The 19,000-nt window shown below is 29.5% G+C and overlaps 2 protein-coding genes across 4 annotated transcripts; both read right to left on the bottom strand.

Moving 5' to 3' along the window:
- Positions 1–2,595: 2,595 nt before the first annotated feature.
- LOC8258352 (low affinity inorganic phosphate transporter 1) lies at positions 2,596–6,315 on the bottom strand. Of its 2 annotated transcripts, none has more exons than XM_015726839.3 (2): positions 6,024–6,315; positions 2,596–5,016 (listed from the first exon to the last, which is right to left on the bottom strand). In XM_015726839.3, the coding sequence occupies exon 2, from the start codon at positions 5,006–5,008 to the stop codon at positions 3,455–3,457; it is 1,554 nt and encodes a 517-aa protein (XP_015582325.2). In that variant the 5' UTR covers positions 5,009–5,016; positions 6,024–6,315; the 3' UTR covers positions 2,596–3,454. The 2 variants fall into 2 exon arrangements, with proteins under 2 accessions (XP_015582325.2, XP_002531531.2); XM_002531485.4 differs by having other exon boundaries at positions 6,013–6,314.
- Positions 6,316–11,841: 5,526 nt separating this feature from the next.
- Positions 11,842–15,653, bottom strand: LOC8258353 (probable inorganic phosphate transporter 1-3). Of its 2 annotated transcripts, none has more exons than XM_025159514.2 (2): positions 15,505–15,653; positions 11,842–13,781 (listed from the first exon to the last, which is right to left on the bottom strand). In XM_025159514.2, exon 2 carries the CDS (start codon positions 13,734–13,736, stop codon positions 12,126–12,128), a length of 1,611 nt encoding a protein of 536 aa, XP_025015282.1. In that variant the 5' UTR covers positions 13,737–13,781; positions 15,505–15,653; the 3' UTR covers positions 11,842–12,125. The 2 variants fall into 2 exon arrangements, with proteins under 2 accessions (XP_025015282.1, XP_002531532.1); XM_002531486.4 differs by lacking the exon at positions 15,505–15,653 and adding an exon at positions 13,921–14,075.
- Between the last annotated feature and the right edge of the window lie 3,347 nt (positions 15,654–19,000).

Here is a 19,000-nt window from a genome sequence, read left to right as displayed (position 1 = left end):
ATATTAAAAAACGGTAGCACCGTAGGCAAGTAACTTAATAGTTAAACATAAAAAGCCAGCAAAAGAAACTGACTTTTGAACAGGCATCGTAAATTCAGTCAAAAATAATTATGTTAATTGTACATTTTATTTATCTATAATATAAATTATATATATATATAATTTACTTAATATATAACTTTTTAGTATAATATTAATTGTTATAATTACTTTTATCACAAAGTTTTTAGAAAAGAAGACTAATCTAAAAAGAATACTAATATATTCTACGATTAAAAGAATAATGACAATAATTAAGAATTTTAACAGGATTAATAAAAGAATTTTATAGGAAAAGTTGCAAAAGTAAATCAGTTAAAGAAAAGGAAAAAAGAAAAGTAGAAAATAAAAGAGGAGGCGGAGCTGAAACTTTTTCGGAAAAAAGAAAAAGAAAAAAAGAAACAGAGAAGAAAAGGCGTAATTTAAGATAAGAAATACAAAAGTTCTTAATTAAAGCTTACACATGCAAAGTGATACAACGATCCACCCAAAGTGTGAAGAGGACGCACATATTACAAACCCATTTCAAACTACTTTTTAGCCCACCCCACTTATATTATTTCTCTGCAGTTATAATTTTATACACAAATAATCTTTTATTCAATTACAAAAGAATTTGTTTCCAATTTAAACCAGTTGAAAATATAAATAAGTTTTATATCATAATAAACTACAAAATTTTTAAGAAAATATTTCTATATATATGTTTTTTTCTTTTCAAAAAAAAAATATATAATGTTGATGTTTTTTTTTTTAATCTTTTCTATTTTATTTGTATGATATAGTAAGATATTAAAATATATTAACTTAGTTATTATTTTGTCAAAAGAAATTAGATATTAAATTAAAAAGAAATAATTTTAAATTCTTATTAAATTATAAATTTCTCATAATCATAAATTTGACTCCGTCATAAATATATGGTTATAAAAAAATTTTAATTTATATTATTGATATGCTGAATAACTGAGTTTATGTTCTACAATTCAAATAGTTAAATAAATTTTTTTAGTAAAAGTAATGCTACACAATTCACCATTTTTATCTTATTTTTTATCCATGCAATATGGTATTTACTATTTTTATAAAATTATTCTTTAATATTTTAAAATCAAAAATTAATTTTGTAAAATAGTGAATGCCACATAAATGGGCAAAAAATATAATAAAAAAAATAGTAGGATGTATTTGTATAACATTTTCTTTTCAGTAAATAGATGGGAAAAAGAAAAGTGAGAAGCTAACCTAATACTTGGAATGGTAGTTACTATATAAAACAGTTATATAATATGTATTTTCGTAAAAATAATTTATGCATCGTATCATGTGATATTTCCGTAATTCCATATAATTGATTGCCTGAAGATGCTTTAACTTGTTATCAGTCTATCAAATATTATCGGCTTTTCTCGAAATATATTTTAAAAAATATATATAATTGATGAAGTAATTTCCATAGGTGATTCGAAAAGCTTTGCATGTAATCTCCTGCCATAGAATGGAGGAATCTATAAAATAAAATAAAAAGAAAAGAAAAGCACTTTGCCTATGAATAAAGCATGCCAAAATTCGAAAGAGTGATGTGACAAAAAAAAATAAAAAAAGAATATTATTTTGGGTTGGGCTAGATTTGAATAGGATTGGTTGAGTCTTAAAATTGAATTGAATGTAAGATTTTGACCAACTTGGGTCTGCTATTAAAAAAGATTTTACCAGTAACTTTTTGAAATAATCAAGCAATAAAGATAGAGCTAAAATAAATAAAAAAAATTCAGTTAATTTGAACTATATAATTTATATTGTGTGTGTTCAAAACCTTCTTATAAATTTTTTTACATTCAGAATTGTATAGATTTAAAATAAAAAATATTAGTCGGCTTGAAATATTTAGTAATATATTTTGAGAAATTAAAAATTAAAAATTAGTGTATTATTGGAATTGAATAACTATCTATTGAAAAAAATTAATAGTTTAAATTTTGGACCTTTTTCAGTATGATTTATTATTATCTTTTTATAAGTCAATATTGAGTTATGAATATAAATATTTGTATGGTTGAAAGTCTAATTATTAAGGGTACCGACAAATTAACTTAGCATGTGTTTGATTAAAGTCCATAAAATTTATTTATAAATCTAAAATTTATATATTTTGAATGAAGTAAAAATTAATTTAAAATTTTATATAAAACTAATTATAGTTAAATTAAATTCTGACAAAAAAGAAAAAAATTTCAAATGAATTTCACATTAGTAATTTATAGTATTAAAATATCTCTTTAAATTTTATTATTTTTATTTTACATTATTTTTCATATTTTTTTTAAATAAAATAAATTTCTTAATGGATTTTCATCAAATATAGTATTAAAGAAACTGAATTGTGTTGGATTTCCGATGAAACTTTCCCACATTCATTCAATAAATGGGATTATAATAGAAAATGTAGATCGTCTTTTCCAAATTGGTTGCTAAAAATAGGACTCCAGAAAAATGGAAGAAATAATCTAATCAGATTAGGATTCTTCCAAATGGGTATTCAAGAATCTTACAAACTGTAAGGAAAATTGACAAATTATGTACATATGAGCTCATAAAGATGCTTGCTACAATCTGAAAAGTTTCTCTTGCTACAATCTGAAAGGCAAAAAAGATGTAGTAGGGTGCAGGGACTACAACAATAAGACGCTTGTTTCAAACTCATTGAAAAATTTTCTACAGATATTCTCTCACTTCTTCAATTCTATATAGCAGGCAGACATGGTTGCTTGCAACAGAATGCATTACAGGATTTAGCAAATGGTTCCTTCTGACAATTTCACACTTCAAAAAATCAAACTTGAACCCATTGAGACATCCAGAGAAAGATGCATCGAATCAATCAACGAAAGAGGCAAACAGAAGAGGAAGCTCATACTTTCTTCCTACCTAACGAAGTAGCCCACAGAGATATCCCTGGACAAGTACAGGAATTTGGATTCTGTAATCGCTAAAGTGAAAGGCCCTGAATTGATTGATGAGCTTTGGTTCAATGGTATCGGAATCATCTCCAGACTAAATTAGAGCTCAATTAACAAAATACTTTGAGAAAAGAAGAAAGAAAAAGTGAAATGTTTTCCAAACACTGATTGACAGAAACAATCTATGAGAAAAGTACCATGAGGATCATAAAGCTAAACTTGTTACTTTTTCTGCTTCTTGCAACTTGAGAAACTTGAGAACATACTATCAATGGATGACAAAGACCAAAGTAGTTAAAAGCTACCAAGAGAGAGCATCATCCTAAGAGATTAGTACATCTTAGGCTGTAAATCATCACAAGGTCCTACATGCGTAGCCATAGTTTTACCTTACCTGACTTTGATAATTTCTTCCATATTATGCTAAAAAATCACATGAAAAAGATGGCCTCCTTTTAAACTGCAACATTATGCCTAGACTCTTTGATTTCATTTCCTTCCTCAGCTTCACCAGACATCTCTTCAAGTGACTTTCCCTTTGATTCAGGTACCAATAATGTAAATAACATTCCCAAGAAGTTAATTCCACCAAGGATTATAAGTGTATTCCTAACTCCAATACCGTCAGCTGCGTACAAGAATCCGAATGCGCCCACCATTGCCCCTGCTTTGCCTGATGCAGCTGATATACCATGGCAAGTTGACCTTAATCTTGCTGGGAAAATCTCTGCAGGGACGACAAATGTGGTGGCATTTGGACCGAAATTGGCGAAGAAAAAGGTTAATGAATACATGATTACGAATCCGATATGGTTGTGTGGTAGAGTCCAATGATGGTAAGGTATGGCTAAAGCAAACATAAATACTGTCATGAAGAAGAATCCCATCAGTTGAATTGCAAACCTTCCTATTTTGTCAATTAATGCAACAGTGAACCAATACCCTGGAACTGTGCTGCAAAGAGCAATAAGAGTTTGTGCTCTACCAATTTTATAGACTTCTTCAAGTGCATTCATCGTTTTAGCCTTAGGAATCCATCCAATAGCAGTGAAAATATCCTTCTGAAATAGATTCTGACTGTAGAATGCAATGTCCAATAAGAACCAAGTGCTTGTGGTTCCAAGCAAGTGAAGTCCGTGTCGTGCAAAAAACTCTTTACTGAACAGGCCATAATCATTTCCTCTTATCTGCTCAACCTTCTCTTGTTCTGCTTCGAAATCAACCTGAAGCACTTTTGACATATCAGAAGCAGCTTGTTTCGCATTCTTAGCAACTAATGCAGTGTAACGTGCAGTTTCAGGCATCTTCATACGCCAGTAATAAGTAAGTGCAGCTGGGAGTGCACCGAACATCAAGATAAGTCTCCAAACATAATCAGTTTGAGGAACAGTAGAACCAAGGGGATCAATTTCGTAACTTGGGACATGATATTTGGTCTTAAATGCCGCAGATACTACGATCGCAACCATACCACCAGCCAATATACCAAAACCTTGCATTGCAAAAACCGCAGCAATAAAAGCTCCACGAGTCCTTTTATTGGCATACTCGGACATAATTGTAGCAGAAAGCGGGTAGTCACCACCAATGCCAAAACCGAGCCAGAACCGGAAAAAGCAAAGGGTAGACATAACAGCAGTAGGACTTTTACTAAAAGAAAGACCAGATGCAATAGAACAAATAATCATAAGCATCAAAGTCATTCCATATACACGTTTTCTCCCCATTTTATCACCGAGCCAGCCAAAGAAAAGCTGGCCTGCAAGTGTTCCACAGAAAGCAACACCATTAACAGCAGCTGATACATGTGATGGTAAAGCTCCAGGATCAGCAGAGCCTTCCTCATAGTAATAAATTCTGCCTAATAGTTTCGTAACTAAAGAGATGCAGAAAAGATCATATGCATCAGTGAAAAATCCCATTCCAGCAATTACTATTGCCGTGAAATGGTACCATTGTGTTTTGGCCACATCAAGTGCATTAAGCACTTGTAGTTGCTCTGCTGCCATGATTTCTCCTGAAAAAAGTTAAACAAAAATCAAACTCTAGGACTAATATACAATTGAATAGAATTTAATAGTTTATTAAATTTTGACAAAAAATAATACTGACTAGTAAAATAGATTGATTGTAATGTCTATTAATAAAAATCAAATTCTATTAAATTTGAATCCAGTTAATATTAAAAATGACCGGAGCTGGCTATTAAACGTATCATCCATAAATGATTTAACATTTTTCTTATAAATTAAGAACAGCATTCTCTAAGAAGAATAAAAGCCTTCTAAAGGCTATATTTAAAAAGTTAAGAGAGTAGACTTGTCTTTTTGCTGAGCAGTCCCATAAGACCTGATGGTACGAAATTCAGATTAGCAAGAAACAAAATAAATCAGGTAACGGAAAGGACAAGAAGAGAGGAAAATTGTTCCAAGCTATGTGAGTCTTTAAATCAAAGTCTTGGGGCCACATCTCACAATTCACAAGCAAGTCCATGAATTTTTTTTTTTTAAAAATAGTAATAAAAGTAAGACTAGAGCCGCACGTCCAAGATAGCACCGACGATAACACAGGTGAAGCAGGAAAGTGGGAAAAAGAACAAAGGAATCAGGCTCGTCCAATAAGTATCAAAAAACTATACAGCAAGTGAAAATAGAATCAAGAAAATCTTTTGTGTGTGCTATTATTAATTATTTTTCTATGATTACTTTTATGTATTAGGTGGTTTTTATAATTTAATATGCAAGAATATCGGTATGCGTGTATATATATTATGAACACTGAAAAGCAGAAAGTTTTGAAAAACAACAAACAGAATTACATAAATCAGCTAAAAAAAAAGAGAAGAAGTTAATTAAATTCTAATAAGCATAGTGTAATATAATCTTCAAGAAACACATGTAGTAGCTTCACAAAAGAAAAATAAAAAGCTAACTTAGTGATACATATTCCAAATCAAACACTGTATATATATATACACACACACAGCAAGAGCAAAAAGAAACAAGAGCAGCACCTAAAACGTACGTGCGTTAGAGTGATTCCTGATTTGTTCTCACAACCAAAACACCCAGTAAAAAGAAAAGGAGAGAGAGAGAGAGAGAGAAATGAAAAGATTGTGTGTGAGCAATGGAAGAAGAGGGTTTGTTGATGTATATAACAATGTGTTTGGTTTGAGAGAAAGAAAGAGAGAGTGTTTCTGGAAGCACAAAAAGAAAAAGAAAAAGAAAAACAGGGATGGACGGACTATGGAAGAAGGGAAGGAGGCTGGTTCCGTATTTAACTGCACTCTGATATCTTGTTCTGTTGGGGTTTTTGACTTATCCTTTAAAAGTAATAAATAAGTTTAATTTATTTGAGATCGAGTTTTTGTTTTCTTGAACTCTGTTATTTTTTGGTTTTGACTTTTTGACTGAGTTAGTTAGTAAACAGGAATCTTTCAATTTTCACCCCCTTGAATATTCCTACTTTGTATGACTATTTATTGTTTTTGGACTGCTGATTAACTACTCCACATTTTCTTTCTTTTTTATCTTTTGGTTTTTTGGTTCTCGATGTTCGTGTTGAGCTCCAATTGTTCTTCTCTTGGAGACGTTTTATTTATATATCTTTTCTGCAACATATTAATCTCTCTTCTTTGGTTTACTGTTTGGATATATTAATAGGGACGAAGCTATCCAGAAACAGTTAAGAAACAATAGGGTAGAGATTGAGAACAAATTATATATCAATAATTGAGTTTCTTCAGGAAAAAAAAAAAAAAAGAAATTAAGTGAATGATTAATAAATAATAGCCCAATTCCTGAGTAACGATATGTACAACATTTTTTTTAATATATATATATATGTATACACACCGACAAGGCTCTTAAACTTTAACAATTTTCAGTTTAATTGTCCTCAATTTAAAATTTAAAATTCATCCTCACCTATTTTTGAATAAGAATATGCTGAGAAACCATCAATTAATGTTTGGATACGTAAATCTTTTGATTTCTCTATGCTTGAAGGAGAATATATTCAATTGTAACGTTTCCAATTACCTCCAAAGTATACGCATCCTTTTTTTTTTTTTTTCTAGTCTCTCATTTCTAGTTCTTACTTCCTTGAGCCTAATAAATAAGTAGAGTTTAGAATTGGATACTCCCTTTATTTTGTATATATAAAAGTACCCAGAGAAATATAGATTTAAAATTTAATCTGTTAGATATAACCCATTGGAATAAAAAAAATAAAATTTTTAAATAGAAAAGAAAGGAGTTTTATTTAATGATTTTGTAAAACTGGAAAAAGAATTTCGACCACGAGTATCTCCTCTTTATCACGTACTTCATAACTTATTAAAACTCCCAGTGAATAAAAGAAAAAAAGAAATACTTTTAACACTGAATGAAATCACAGCAAAATTTTAAAGAGAAGTCTGGTACCAATAAAACCAAGAAGCTTTCATAGTAAAACAAAAATAGAAAAAATGATTGATGGATCAAGTAAGAGGATTATAATATCAGAAATTTTTTGTTCAAATTTATAGAAAATCTAATATATATCTACTATTTTTAAAGTATATTCACCATATAAATTACAATTTTATTTAATAAAATATATAATTGTGGACTATCAATAATAATTTTTCTTTAGAATTCGGATACTTAATTAACCCACTTACTTCTATTTTATTAGTATTAACTATTACATTTGGAATTATATTTTCTTTTATAATGACAATTATATATCTCATAATCAAAGCTATTTGAGATTTTTTGTTTATATGAATTTTTTTAATATTTTAATATTGGAATTAGTTACTAGTTATAATTTGATATAAATTTATATTTTTTTGGAAGTTGGTTGAAATGTGTTTTTATCTATTAATAGGGTTTTGGTTCACACCATGTATTGCATTTGTTTATTTATTATTTTATATTAAAATATAAAATATATACATTGAATCTAAATAAATTTTTTTATAATATTAATGGGAAAGTGGGTGGGCCTAGAGGACTCGGGTCCCTGCACAAGACTTTTAAGAAGTTTTAAGAGTCAACTGAGAAAGGAAAATGGGAAACAATGAAAGGAACGTCTCATCATGGAGCAGAAGTCATTGTAGCGGTTTTCTGTCAACAAAAGGAAAAAAGTTTAGTAGGTGCCCTAAATTTTACAAGTAGGATTAAATAGAAATTTTTTGACTTTTTTAATAATAGTTTAATTTTTTTTTTTCTAAAATAAGAAAAATAAAATAAAATAAAATTAATTAATTAATTAATTATTAAAAATTTAATTTTTAATATTAATATTAATAACTAATTATTATTTATTAAATTCCAATTTAAAATTAATTTTAATTACTTTTTATTAAATTTATTTACTTAATACAGGGAGTGTAACCTATTAGAATGAACAAGTTCTATATTAAAATAGTTTAAAAATGTCAAAATAGCTTATTTCACATCAATTGCAAAATTTAGAAGTCTATTTAAATTTTATTTTTAAATAAAAAATTATCATTTTGAGTTACTCTATTTGAAAACGTTCATCGATATAATTTTATTTATTTATTAATATTCTCTTGCATGTCATTAATACTTTACATGTCCATATTATTCTTTTGATGTGCATGTAATACACATTAAAAAAAACTATTAGACTATATATATTAATATTCTTTTATTCACTTATATGTACTAAAATACTTATTTTCTATATATATATGGTGTCTATTAGATATAATATTTTATAATAATTAATTTTTTTACTTAAATATTTATTATTTATAAATTTAATATTCATTACAATTAATGTTCATATTCATTTTATTTCATCTATTATTCATTAGTATGAATATTAATGTTCATTATCTAGTACTGCAATATTTATTATCGTATATATGATATTTATTAATACTTTTAGATAAAAATATTAATTACTTGTAAAAAAATTAATATTTTTATAATACATATTAGAAATATTTATAATTAATATAAAAATTTATTGTTATAGATCTAATATTTATTAATTTATTAATAAATTAATTATTAATAAAATTATATTCATTAATTTATTCAAACGAATATATATAATAATATAAATAATTATTAAACAGTTAATAAAAAATATAAAATTATGATTATATTATACATATTTATATTATTGTACATATATATTTTTCTAATAAAATAAAATTAATAAATAATATAAATAATAAATATTCAAGATATATTTAATAAATATTTAGTATAAGATTTAATGAATATATATTTTTTTAACGCAGACAATGCACGCCACGGAAGCATCTGATGCTACCGACGCTAGCTTACTTACAGCAATACCTATTGCTTCCAACCACATCATCACCTTAATAAATAAAATAAATTAAATGTTCATCACCTTTTATTTCTTACCATGAAAATAAATCAAAATGATTATTCACCTGCTGTTGATTCATTGCCCCCTTTTTTGTGCCATTGGCAATTACTACTTTCTTTTATACAAGAAAAACTATAAACCAATATTTTATATTCTGCTCGAATGAATTTAAAAATGTCTTTCACACGTTTGAATTATGAAATTAGTTTCTTTTTTTTGTGGAAAAAAATTAGTCAATATATTAGTCATAGTGGACTCTACATAATAAATAATGTTGATTTAGACAAATATTTCATTGTCCATCTTTATTTTTCTAAAAAATATAAAGATGTCATTGTTTATTTATATTATAAAAATTTCAAATTTGAGTTATCTAAAAAGGAAAAAAAGAATAAATTTCAAAATTTTATTTTTTGATATTATAAGATGGCAATCAGTTGATCCAATTCTTATTCAACTGAAGAGTCATTCTTTGGGCAACTCATGGTGCAGGGAAACTTCAATTTTTTAAATTTTTCTTTAAATGAGGGTAAAGAATATCATAGATGTCATTAATTTGGTAACTTCAACTATACTTTTATTCCCGCTTACCCTTCAGAATTGCTTTCTATCTTTGAATGCTTACCATAGTTTATTCTTATATTAAATTTGCTAAGAATTTGATATTTTGTGCACGACAACTCTCTATATGTTCTTATTAATAAAACCGATTCCTTTCGTTTCAACTTTGATAAGTATCACATGCCAAACGCTTAATTAATCTTCAGCATTCCCATATTACAAAGTAAGTGATAATTTGACTGTGAAATTAAGCCTGATAGAAAATTATCACAAAGAAAAGATTATTCTTCGTATCTTCATCGTCTCACGCTTACCGGAGGGGCCTCTACCGTTTATTCTACTGTGAATCCCACATCTGTACCGATGATTTTTGTTCTTTTGCTTTTTCTTTTTCCTGCTAGGAACCATTTTAATACTACTAAACCTAAATTCAGTTTATTATATCTACAAATTCATTGATTTCTTTTTTTTTTTCTAGAGTGAAGAAAGTCAGCATATTTTATCCATAAGGAGTGTGGCCTTAACTTTGTTTCTTATGGGAACATGAATGCTATAGCTAGCAGCCTATATTCAAGTAGAGAAGAGTTAAACCAGCATTAACATCAATTCTATCCCATACCCAATAGTTAATAAAATCAATTCTACCCCCATACACTAAAAAGAAAAAAAAAAAAAAAAACTGTATGATCAATTATGCATGACTGACTGCTCAAAGCTTTTAGTTTTTTACCCACTCCAGAATGGTAATGGACATTATTTATATTGGCCCTACCCCATTAAAACCTTCAGCAATTTGGGGACTAGCTATTAATCCATGTACTAAAGAAAACAAGCATGCAGTGCATTCGATGCAACTTCTCAGTCATTGCCTCCATGCATATATAGTACAGGGGGACCAATTTATGCGTCTTCTAGCTTGGCTGTAACTTCACTGCACTTAAACCTTGCCCATAAGAAGTCAATATTCTTAACATGCTACCTGCTAAACTGTAGCGACCCCCTTTCCAAATCTTGTCTTTTACTTTTTTTCTCCTTGCATTTATTAGGGAATTAAAAAGAACTTTTTGTATATATTTGGATTGTTATGGATTGAGCCTCATACACTACTTTCAACTAATCTTTTGTATTAATTTCTGGACTTCCTTTAAAGAAAAGTTTAAGTTCATGTTTGGATTACAAACTTTACAATATATAGAGTTTATTAAAATTTACGGAACTGGAAATCAAGATTTAGGTTTATACTTTTCTGGGTTTTCCCAAGATCAAATTGCATGTCCGAAAGGGAAGCAAGTAACCTGATAATCATCATGCTGCTCAAATGATCGAGTCAAAACAGATTTCTAATGGCAATTTTCAATCAATATAAAATTACAACAATTTATACTTTTTTTATTTTTTAAAATGAAGAAACTGCATTAACAATTAACCGGTAGATACGGAGTTTGACCATCCAATACAATGAATTAAAGACAATAATTTGCTATCATTTGTTCATAAAATTAATTGAATGTATCTTAATCAAACCAATTTTTAAATTGCATAAAAAAGTAATAGGTAAGATTTAAACTCAATAAAAATGTGTTTCTTTGTCCATTACCCATCAATACAAATATCAATAGAAGTTTATTATTTTTATAGTGAGATACACACTATGTAGTCCACAGTCTTTAATAAAAGAAAAATTGCAAGAACTGAACTTTTTGTGTCTATGATTTAGGGAAAATACTTAATTAGATAGTCCTTTTATTTTGATTTTATTTTTCAAATTGGGGAATTTTATGATACCTTGGTCCTTGGTGTTTTACAAAGTTAGCTAATAATCACCATTGAATCATGAGATACAATTCCGTCGTGTAATGATAGAAACAAAGTAAAATTAAAGTATGAAAAGAAAAATTTTAAACAAGTTCAATCAATCAAATTCATTCAAAAAATAAAATCGTGCTCATTTTATTCCAATTTGGGCTTGATCCTTACAGTAAAGAGCACAAGGAAGAGTACGCATAAATCAGATATATGTAAGAACATATATTAATAATACAAGTAGCTTTAGAACAAGGAAACAAATTCAAAAACAACTGAAATATATGTACGCTATTACATTTCACAAAGCAAAATATATATTAGATCCACAATAGAAGTATCACAAACCCTGATGAAAAGCGAGCTGTCTGATAAAGTTTAGTAGAAAAGAAAAAAAGAAAATCACACAGGAACAGTCCTAACAGAAGCAGCGGCCTGCATTTCCTCGCCACTTTCATCATTCTCACCGGTCAATTCTTCGAGCGATCTACCCTTTGATTCAGGGACCAATAGAGTAAACAACATGCCAATGAAATTGATTACACCAAGTGCAATCAAAGAGTTCTTGACTCCAATACCGGGAGGATAACCTGCATCAGTCTTGGTTTTGTCTTGGCTTTGTGCAGCATATAAGAAGCCAAATGCACCTACTATAGCACCTGCCTTTCCTGCTGCTGCAGATATACCGTGACAGGTTGATCTTAGCCTTGCTGGGAAAATCTCTGCTGGGACGACAAATGTAGTCGCATTTGGTCCAAAATTGGCAAAGAAAAATGTCAGCGAATACATTACTACAAAGCCAATTCTGTTGGGCTTCAAGGTCCAGTGATCGTAAGGAATAGCGAGCGCGAACATGAAAACAGTCATAAAGAAGAAACCCATCAACTGAATGGCAAATCTTCCCATGTAGTCAATCAAGAACACTGTAAACCAATATCCTGGTACGGTACTGCATAGTGCAATAAGGGTTTGAGCTCTTGCAATCCGAAAAACTTCATATAATGCATTCATTTCCGCAGCTTTAGGAATCCAGTTGATTGCCGTGAAGATATCCTTCTGGAAAAGATTTTGGCTGTAGAAAGCGATATCCAATAAGAACCAAGTAGTGGTTGTTCCTACCAAGTGAAGACCGTGGCGCTTGGCGAATTCCTTAGAGAACAAACCAAACGAATTGTTTGGTTCTGTAACTATCTTTGTCACCTTCTCTTCCTCTGCTTCAAGATCAACATTGAGCACCTTAGACATATCTGCAGCAGCTTGTTTCGCGTTTTTGGCGACAAGGGCAGTGTAACGTGCAGTTTCTGGCATCTTCATACGCCAGTAGTAAGTCAACGCAGCAGGGATGGCACCGAACATCAAAATAATGCGCCAAACATAGTCAGCTTGAGGAATAAGTGAGGCACGTCGATCAACTGCATATGTAGGGGCTGGGAATCTGTTATTAAATGCACTTGAAACAATTAGAGCTACAATCCCACCAGCCAAAATACCAAATCCTTGCATAGCAAACACAGCAGCGATAAATGCTCCACGAGTCTTCTTGTTGGCATACTCGGACATAATTGTTGCAGATAGAGGATAGTCACCACCAATACCAAATCCAAGCCAGAACCTGAAGAAACAAAGAGTGGCTATGGTTCCTTTTGGAGAACTTCCAAAGGAAAGCCCTGAGGCAAGGGAGCAAACAACCATGAGAATTAGAGTGATCCCGTACACTTTTTTCCTACCCAGTTTGTCACCAAGCCAACCAAAGAAGAGCTGGCCTGCTAAAGTACCGCAAAGTGCGACACCATTAACAGCAGCTGCTACGTCTGGAGGTAAGGATCCCGGCTTGTCTTTGGTATAGTCTGTGTAGTATATGCGCCCGAGCAATTTGGTGACTAAAGAGATGCAGAAAAGATCATATGCATCTGTAAAAAAACCCATTCCAGCTATCACAATTGCTGTAAAATGGTACCATTGAGTCTTCGCAATATCTAGTGCATTAAGCACTTCCAAACGTGGTCCGGCCATGGTTACCTAATCCTGCCCGCCAATTTGTATAACAAGTATTTTCACCTGTACAAGAACAATACATACAATAATTATTATTATTATTGCAAACACATAGTAAATATTAATAATATTATTTTACAGAATTATTGCACAATGAATTAATATCATGTGTGAATCTTTAATCAACCAACAGGACAACAACATGATCACATGGTAGTCGCTTCTTTTTTCTCATTTCTCAGAAACTGCAAGTTGTACTATACAACAATTTATGAACTACTCCAATGAAAGGAAAAAATGGTAATACAGTGACATGTTTACTTTGAACAAGGCAGAACTTTAAATCCATTTTCATAGACTATAGCGATGGATTAGACTGATCAACTACCAAATAATACATACTCAGACTTTTCCATTGGCCCCATCATCATCAAATTATATACTTTTTTTTCCACTAATATGTCACCCTAGAAGTGACTCAATGGGAATTATATTTAAGTGGTGTGGAAAAACTTGGTGCTATATATGATCTATTGGGTATAGAGTTGCAATTCCAACCTATGAATGGCTCGGAGAAAATTGAGAGAGGTATTAATTTCCCTTGTCAAATAGGAATTAGCAGAAAATTAGTTAGGATAAATGACAGAGGCCGGCCATGGACATTAAGTGGGTCATTTTTGATGTTGACCTGGAAATATAATTGGTCCATATAGTTGTCTAGTTTCATGTAAGGTATTAAATTGAGAAAATTCTGAAATATTTTAGGCAAACAACCTTATTGTTGTTTATAATTTATACAAATAATGATATAAATGGTTACTAACTATTTTTTTTCATTCTATTTTATTATAAAATTTTAATTTATTTCTTATCAATTATTTAATTTTAAATATTTTAATTTAATCACATTTATAAATAAAAAATTGAGAGGTAATCAAAATAGCCAATGGAAAAATATACTTAAGCGGGAGAAATATAATGCATTACTCCCTCATTAGGCAAAATTAAATATAAGATTTAGGTATTATTTATATCATTATCTAAACCTTTTAATAAAAAGAAGAAGAAGAAGATGTTTTGTTCAAGTCTCTATATATAATTCTTATATGTATTCACCAATCAATATTCTATTATACCAGCTAGAGAGGAAAAAGGGCAAAAAAAAAAAAAAAAATTAATTGTAAATTCAAAATAAACCAATAAGCATTCAGTCAAAGACTGCAACTAAACCAAATATTACCTAAACCTAACAAAAATGGAAACTGAACCTAATAATTTTGTGAAAGAGAAAACATATATAACAAGTATAAATTGTCTGGAGTAGCAGTTTAGTAGTGAATATATTTGCATGGAGACTGGAGAATTGCTTGTGCAGGAGAAGAAGTAAACATATAAATTCCCTTAGGATTATAAGTTTCAAAATGAAAAAAGGATTGCTAACAAGAAAAGAAAAGAGAAAACTTTAAAAAAGAATTGAGCTGCAGTTTGAATATTTGCACTATAGTGATAACCTACAAATGAATTTCATGACTAATTAATGGATACCCTAGTTCCTAAGAATAAGAGTTCAAGAATGTTGTCTTAATATAAAGGGCTTAAATGAGGTAAAGATTATCCACTGTAAAGAAAGAAAGTGCTAGCAAAGTGGTCCTACCCTACGTGCAGTGTGCAAAAGTTGCCGTAAGATCCAAGAAACGGGGAAGTTTTCATGCATGCTTCATATCTAAAAATATTTTCTATAAAGAAAAAAAGAACAGGATAGGGAGAGAGAGAGAAAGAGACTAACCCGCTTCTTCAATCTACACCAGAAAGAGAAGACAGTGAAGAGGAAAGAGGGACGGATAGGTACTAAGAGAGGAGGTAGGGACTGCTATTTAAGTGCAACTAATCCTGTAATCTGCACGAAATCCATTCAAAGAATAATTGAGGCATCAAATGGGATATACCTTCTTTTATAATTATAAATTAAAGTCAACTCTTGTTTATCTTCTCTGTTGTCCCTCTACAATCACTGTAATCTCATTTCTACTGAGAATGGATATTTATTTCCACATTATTCTGTACATTTGTGTACTTAATTCGAAATATTACATCCTAATGCAATTATTATGTTCCTTTTTTAAATAAGAAAAAAAACTGTAAGCTGGGAATCTCTTAACATCCATGTGCACATAGATTACAGATTGCGCAACGATTAGTTTATTAAAAAGGGTCTGTGACAAATAGTGCCTGTATTATTACTGGAAGAGTAGATCACAGAGTCATGGTTAAGTTGCCATGGTTATCTTACTTTCTAAGTCAAGCAAAAGGATATATGGATTAGCTCAAATATTTTGATTAATTATTCATAAACCATCGTTTGTAAACTTAAACCGTTTCTGTTAGCATTAAGTACATAGGAGAAGATTTTACATGTGGCAATAACATCCAATCCTAAAAATGATTCATATAAAATGAAACATATATGATTCTGTATCTGTGCTCAATTCAATCTATTGCCACTCTTCTTAATATATCTTATATTCTCTTGTGTCATTGTGATCTGCAACCCATAAGTATGGTGTGAAGAGAGAGTAAGTCAATTTATATTTCAAGAGCTAGATTTTCATAATTCTACTCACAAATATCCTTTGACATATATTTTCCTTCTTTTCTATTTTAGGGTGCATGTCTCTATACCTTCAAGAATGAGATTTTACGATTTTAAAATAGTTTTATGTCGTTACCACTAAAGTTGTCATGCCATTTGAATGAGACGTACACTTCAATTAGTAAACTAATTTAATGTTTATGAAAATTGAAATTATGTTAGCTACCAGTAAAATTTATATCGATTTATTTATTTTTATAAAAAATAAAACTTTAAAATACTATATAAAGATCCCAGTAAATAATGAAAAAGAAAAACTGGAAATAAAAATACTACAAGTACAAAATTACATAATGGATAACGGTTCGAGCGATCCTTCAATGATATCTAAAGAGGATACATATGAAACCCTTGACTTTTTTGTCCATAAACCATTTGCAGAACCCTGATGCATGTAGCAAGATTACCCGTCAATCATATGAGCTGTCCATTAGTGAGTAAACAGTATAACGGTATTATAAGTTTTTATTATATTGATGTTGCCGGCAAGCATAAAAACACTATGCTCAGAGGTTGCGGAGAAGTTACACTGGTAATGTCTGTTTCTTCACGTAGATACATCTTTATTTGTAGCTTGTGATTTGGAGTTTAGTAATTTGTGGGGTTTAGTTATGAGTACATGAAAATACATTTTCCTTCACACGGAAAAGATAATTAATCCATATGTCAATAAAACGCGTTACATGTTACATCTTAATATTAGACGATCAATCACAAATCACAATAGCTCTATCGTTGATCCGGTTTACATTAAACAAGCTTGCAAATCTTGCATTATATTATTGAGAAAGAACTGACCCTAGCCTTCAAATTATTCATTGAAGTTAAGTTGCCCTTAAGAATTAATTTTTCTTTTGTCCCCAGATCTTTTGATCTTAATTATTCATTTTTTTTTCTTTCTGGCATTTTATTTGGCTGAAAAAAATAAGAGAAATGGCAAAAAGCTTGGACACATGTAGATATGTAATTACTTGATATTAAGAAATGATAGGTGACTTCAAAGAATTGGATGCTGCAGGTATAATTGATAAGCACGTTCCTCACTTTATGTTGAGAGTTCTTGTAGGATACAGCTACAAGGCTGCTAGCTGATGTAATTTGCAAGAAAACAGCAGCAATTTGCATTTGCAAAATACTAGTCAACCAGTTGACCTTTTAGTTATGTTCTTATTTATAATTGATTTAACGGCTTAAATTCATGAAAAGCCGGTCAAACCCATTATATATATATGCTCAGTCTAATTAAAATATGCTTAGTTAATCAATAAATGGATAAATATTAGGCAGTTTACCGAACATGATCATTAGTTAATCATGAACGAAAAGGGACTATGCTTGGTATATTCCGTATTTCCAATTTAATTGCTCTAATTTCATTCCGGATATTCTCAACTATGATAAAGTAAACTCATATTTTTAAGTGAAATTTCCCAATTTAACTCAAGGAGACATCTAAAGATATATATAGTTTACATCAACATGTATACACAATATCCCACTACGTACTGTTGGCTGAAAAATCTTCAACTCTTTAAACTTGTTAGTTCTTAAGAGAAATACAATATTATCCTACTCAATATCTTTTTATTCAGTTTTAATTTAAGGCTGCGTAACAATAAAAATATTTAATTTTTGCCACTTAAAATTCTCCTATAAAAAAGAGAACCAGTTATCTTTATTATGATTTTTGGCTTTAAAAAAAAAATATTTTTCCAATGTGTCTCATGCCTACAAGTTTCTTAATCCATTTAATTATTCAAAAAGGAAAAAAGGGGGCACAAATATGGCCAGCTTGCCAACCAAAATTATTCAAAGAATTTTATATATAACGGCTTTATTCGTTTTACAATTGATTCCAAAAGAAAAAAATGTGCAAGAGGTAATAATTAACTTTGTAAAATAATAAATTTAGGTTCAAAAAAATGATTAATTCGTGAAAGTAGTCACAAACTCGATGTTGCCATTGTCAACTTTTATTTTTAATTCGATGACTTATTAAACACACATATATGATTAGGAAAGGGGAAGAGACACTTTGTAATTTCTTTTCACTTTTATATTTGTGGAATGAAAGATACATAATGATTTATAATTGCATTATAAATATAAAATTCTATACATAAACATACACTTAATTTGATTTACAATTCTTTAAACAATATTATTCTCTTCACTCATTTTAAAGTATTTATATATACAATTAGCTATTGACAATTAATATGCATCAACGGCCTAAAACTTTATTATTATTATTATAAATGCAGCTTACTAGTTCACACGTATTTGGTTAAAACCAATAGAATTTATATAATTTATTTATAAATCTAGAATATATGTATTTTGAATGAAGTAAAAATTAATTTAAAATTTTATATATTTAAATTGGTATAGGATTGGTTATAACTAAATCAAATTCTAACAAAATAAATAAATAAATTTTATATTACTTTGTCAATATATTTTATACCAACAAAGTAGCTCATTCAACTTTATTATTTCTATTTTATTTTATCTTTTATATATATTTTTTAAATAAAATAAATTTCTTAATAAATTTCAACCAAACATGTGATAATAGAGATTACTTAGACTCCATTTGTTATTTTCTAATATTTGAGACACAGTAGAAAAT

This window comes from Ricinus communis, chromosome 9 (genome assembly GCF_019578655.1).
Source record: "Ricinus communis isolate WT05 ecotype wild-type chromosome 9, ASM1957865v1, whole genome shotgun sequence".
Lineage (NCBI taxonomy): Eukaryota > Viridiplantae > Streptophyta > Magnoliopsida > Malpighiales > Euphorbiaceae > Ricinus > Ricinus communis.
Note: the sequence above shows the minus strand (reverse complement) of the source record. Positions and strands in the feature narration are given on the sequence as shown.

Bases quoted from the DNA above. Each gene is read 5' to 3' on its own strand.
- LOC8258353 (XM_025159514.2), bottom strand. From the start codon at position 13,736: ATGGCCGGACCACGTTTGGAAGTGCTTAATGCACTAGATATTGCGAAG.
- LOC8258352 (XM_015726839.3), bottom strand. From the start codon at position 5,008: ATGGCAGCAGAGCAACTACAAGTGCTTAATGCACTTGATGTGGCCAAA.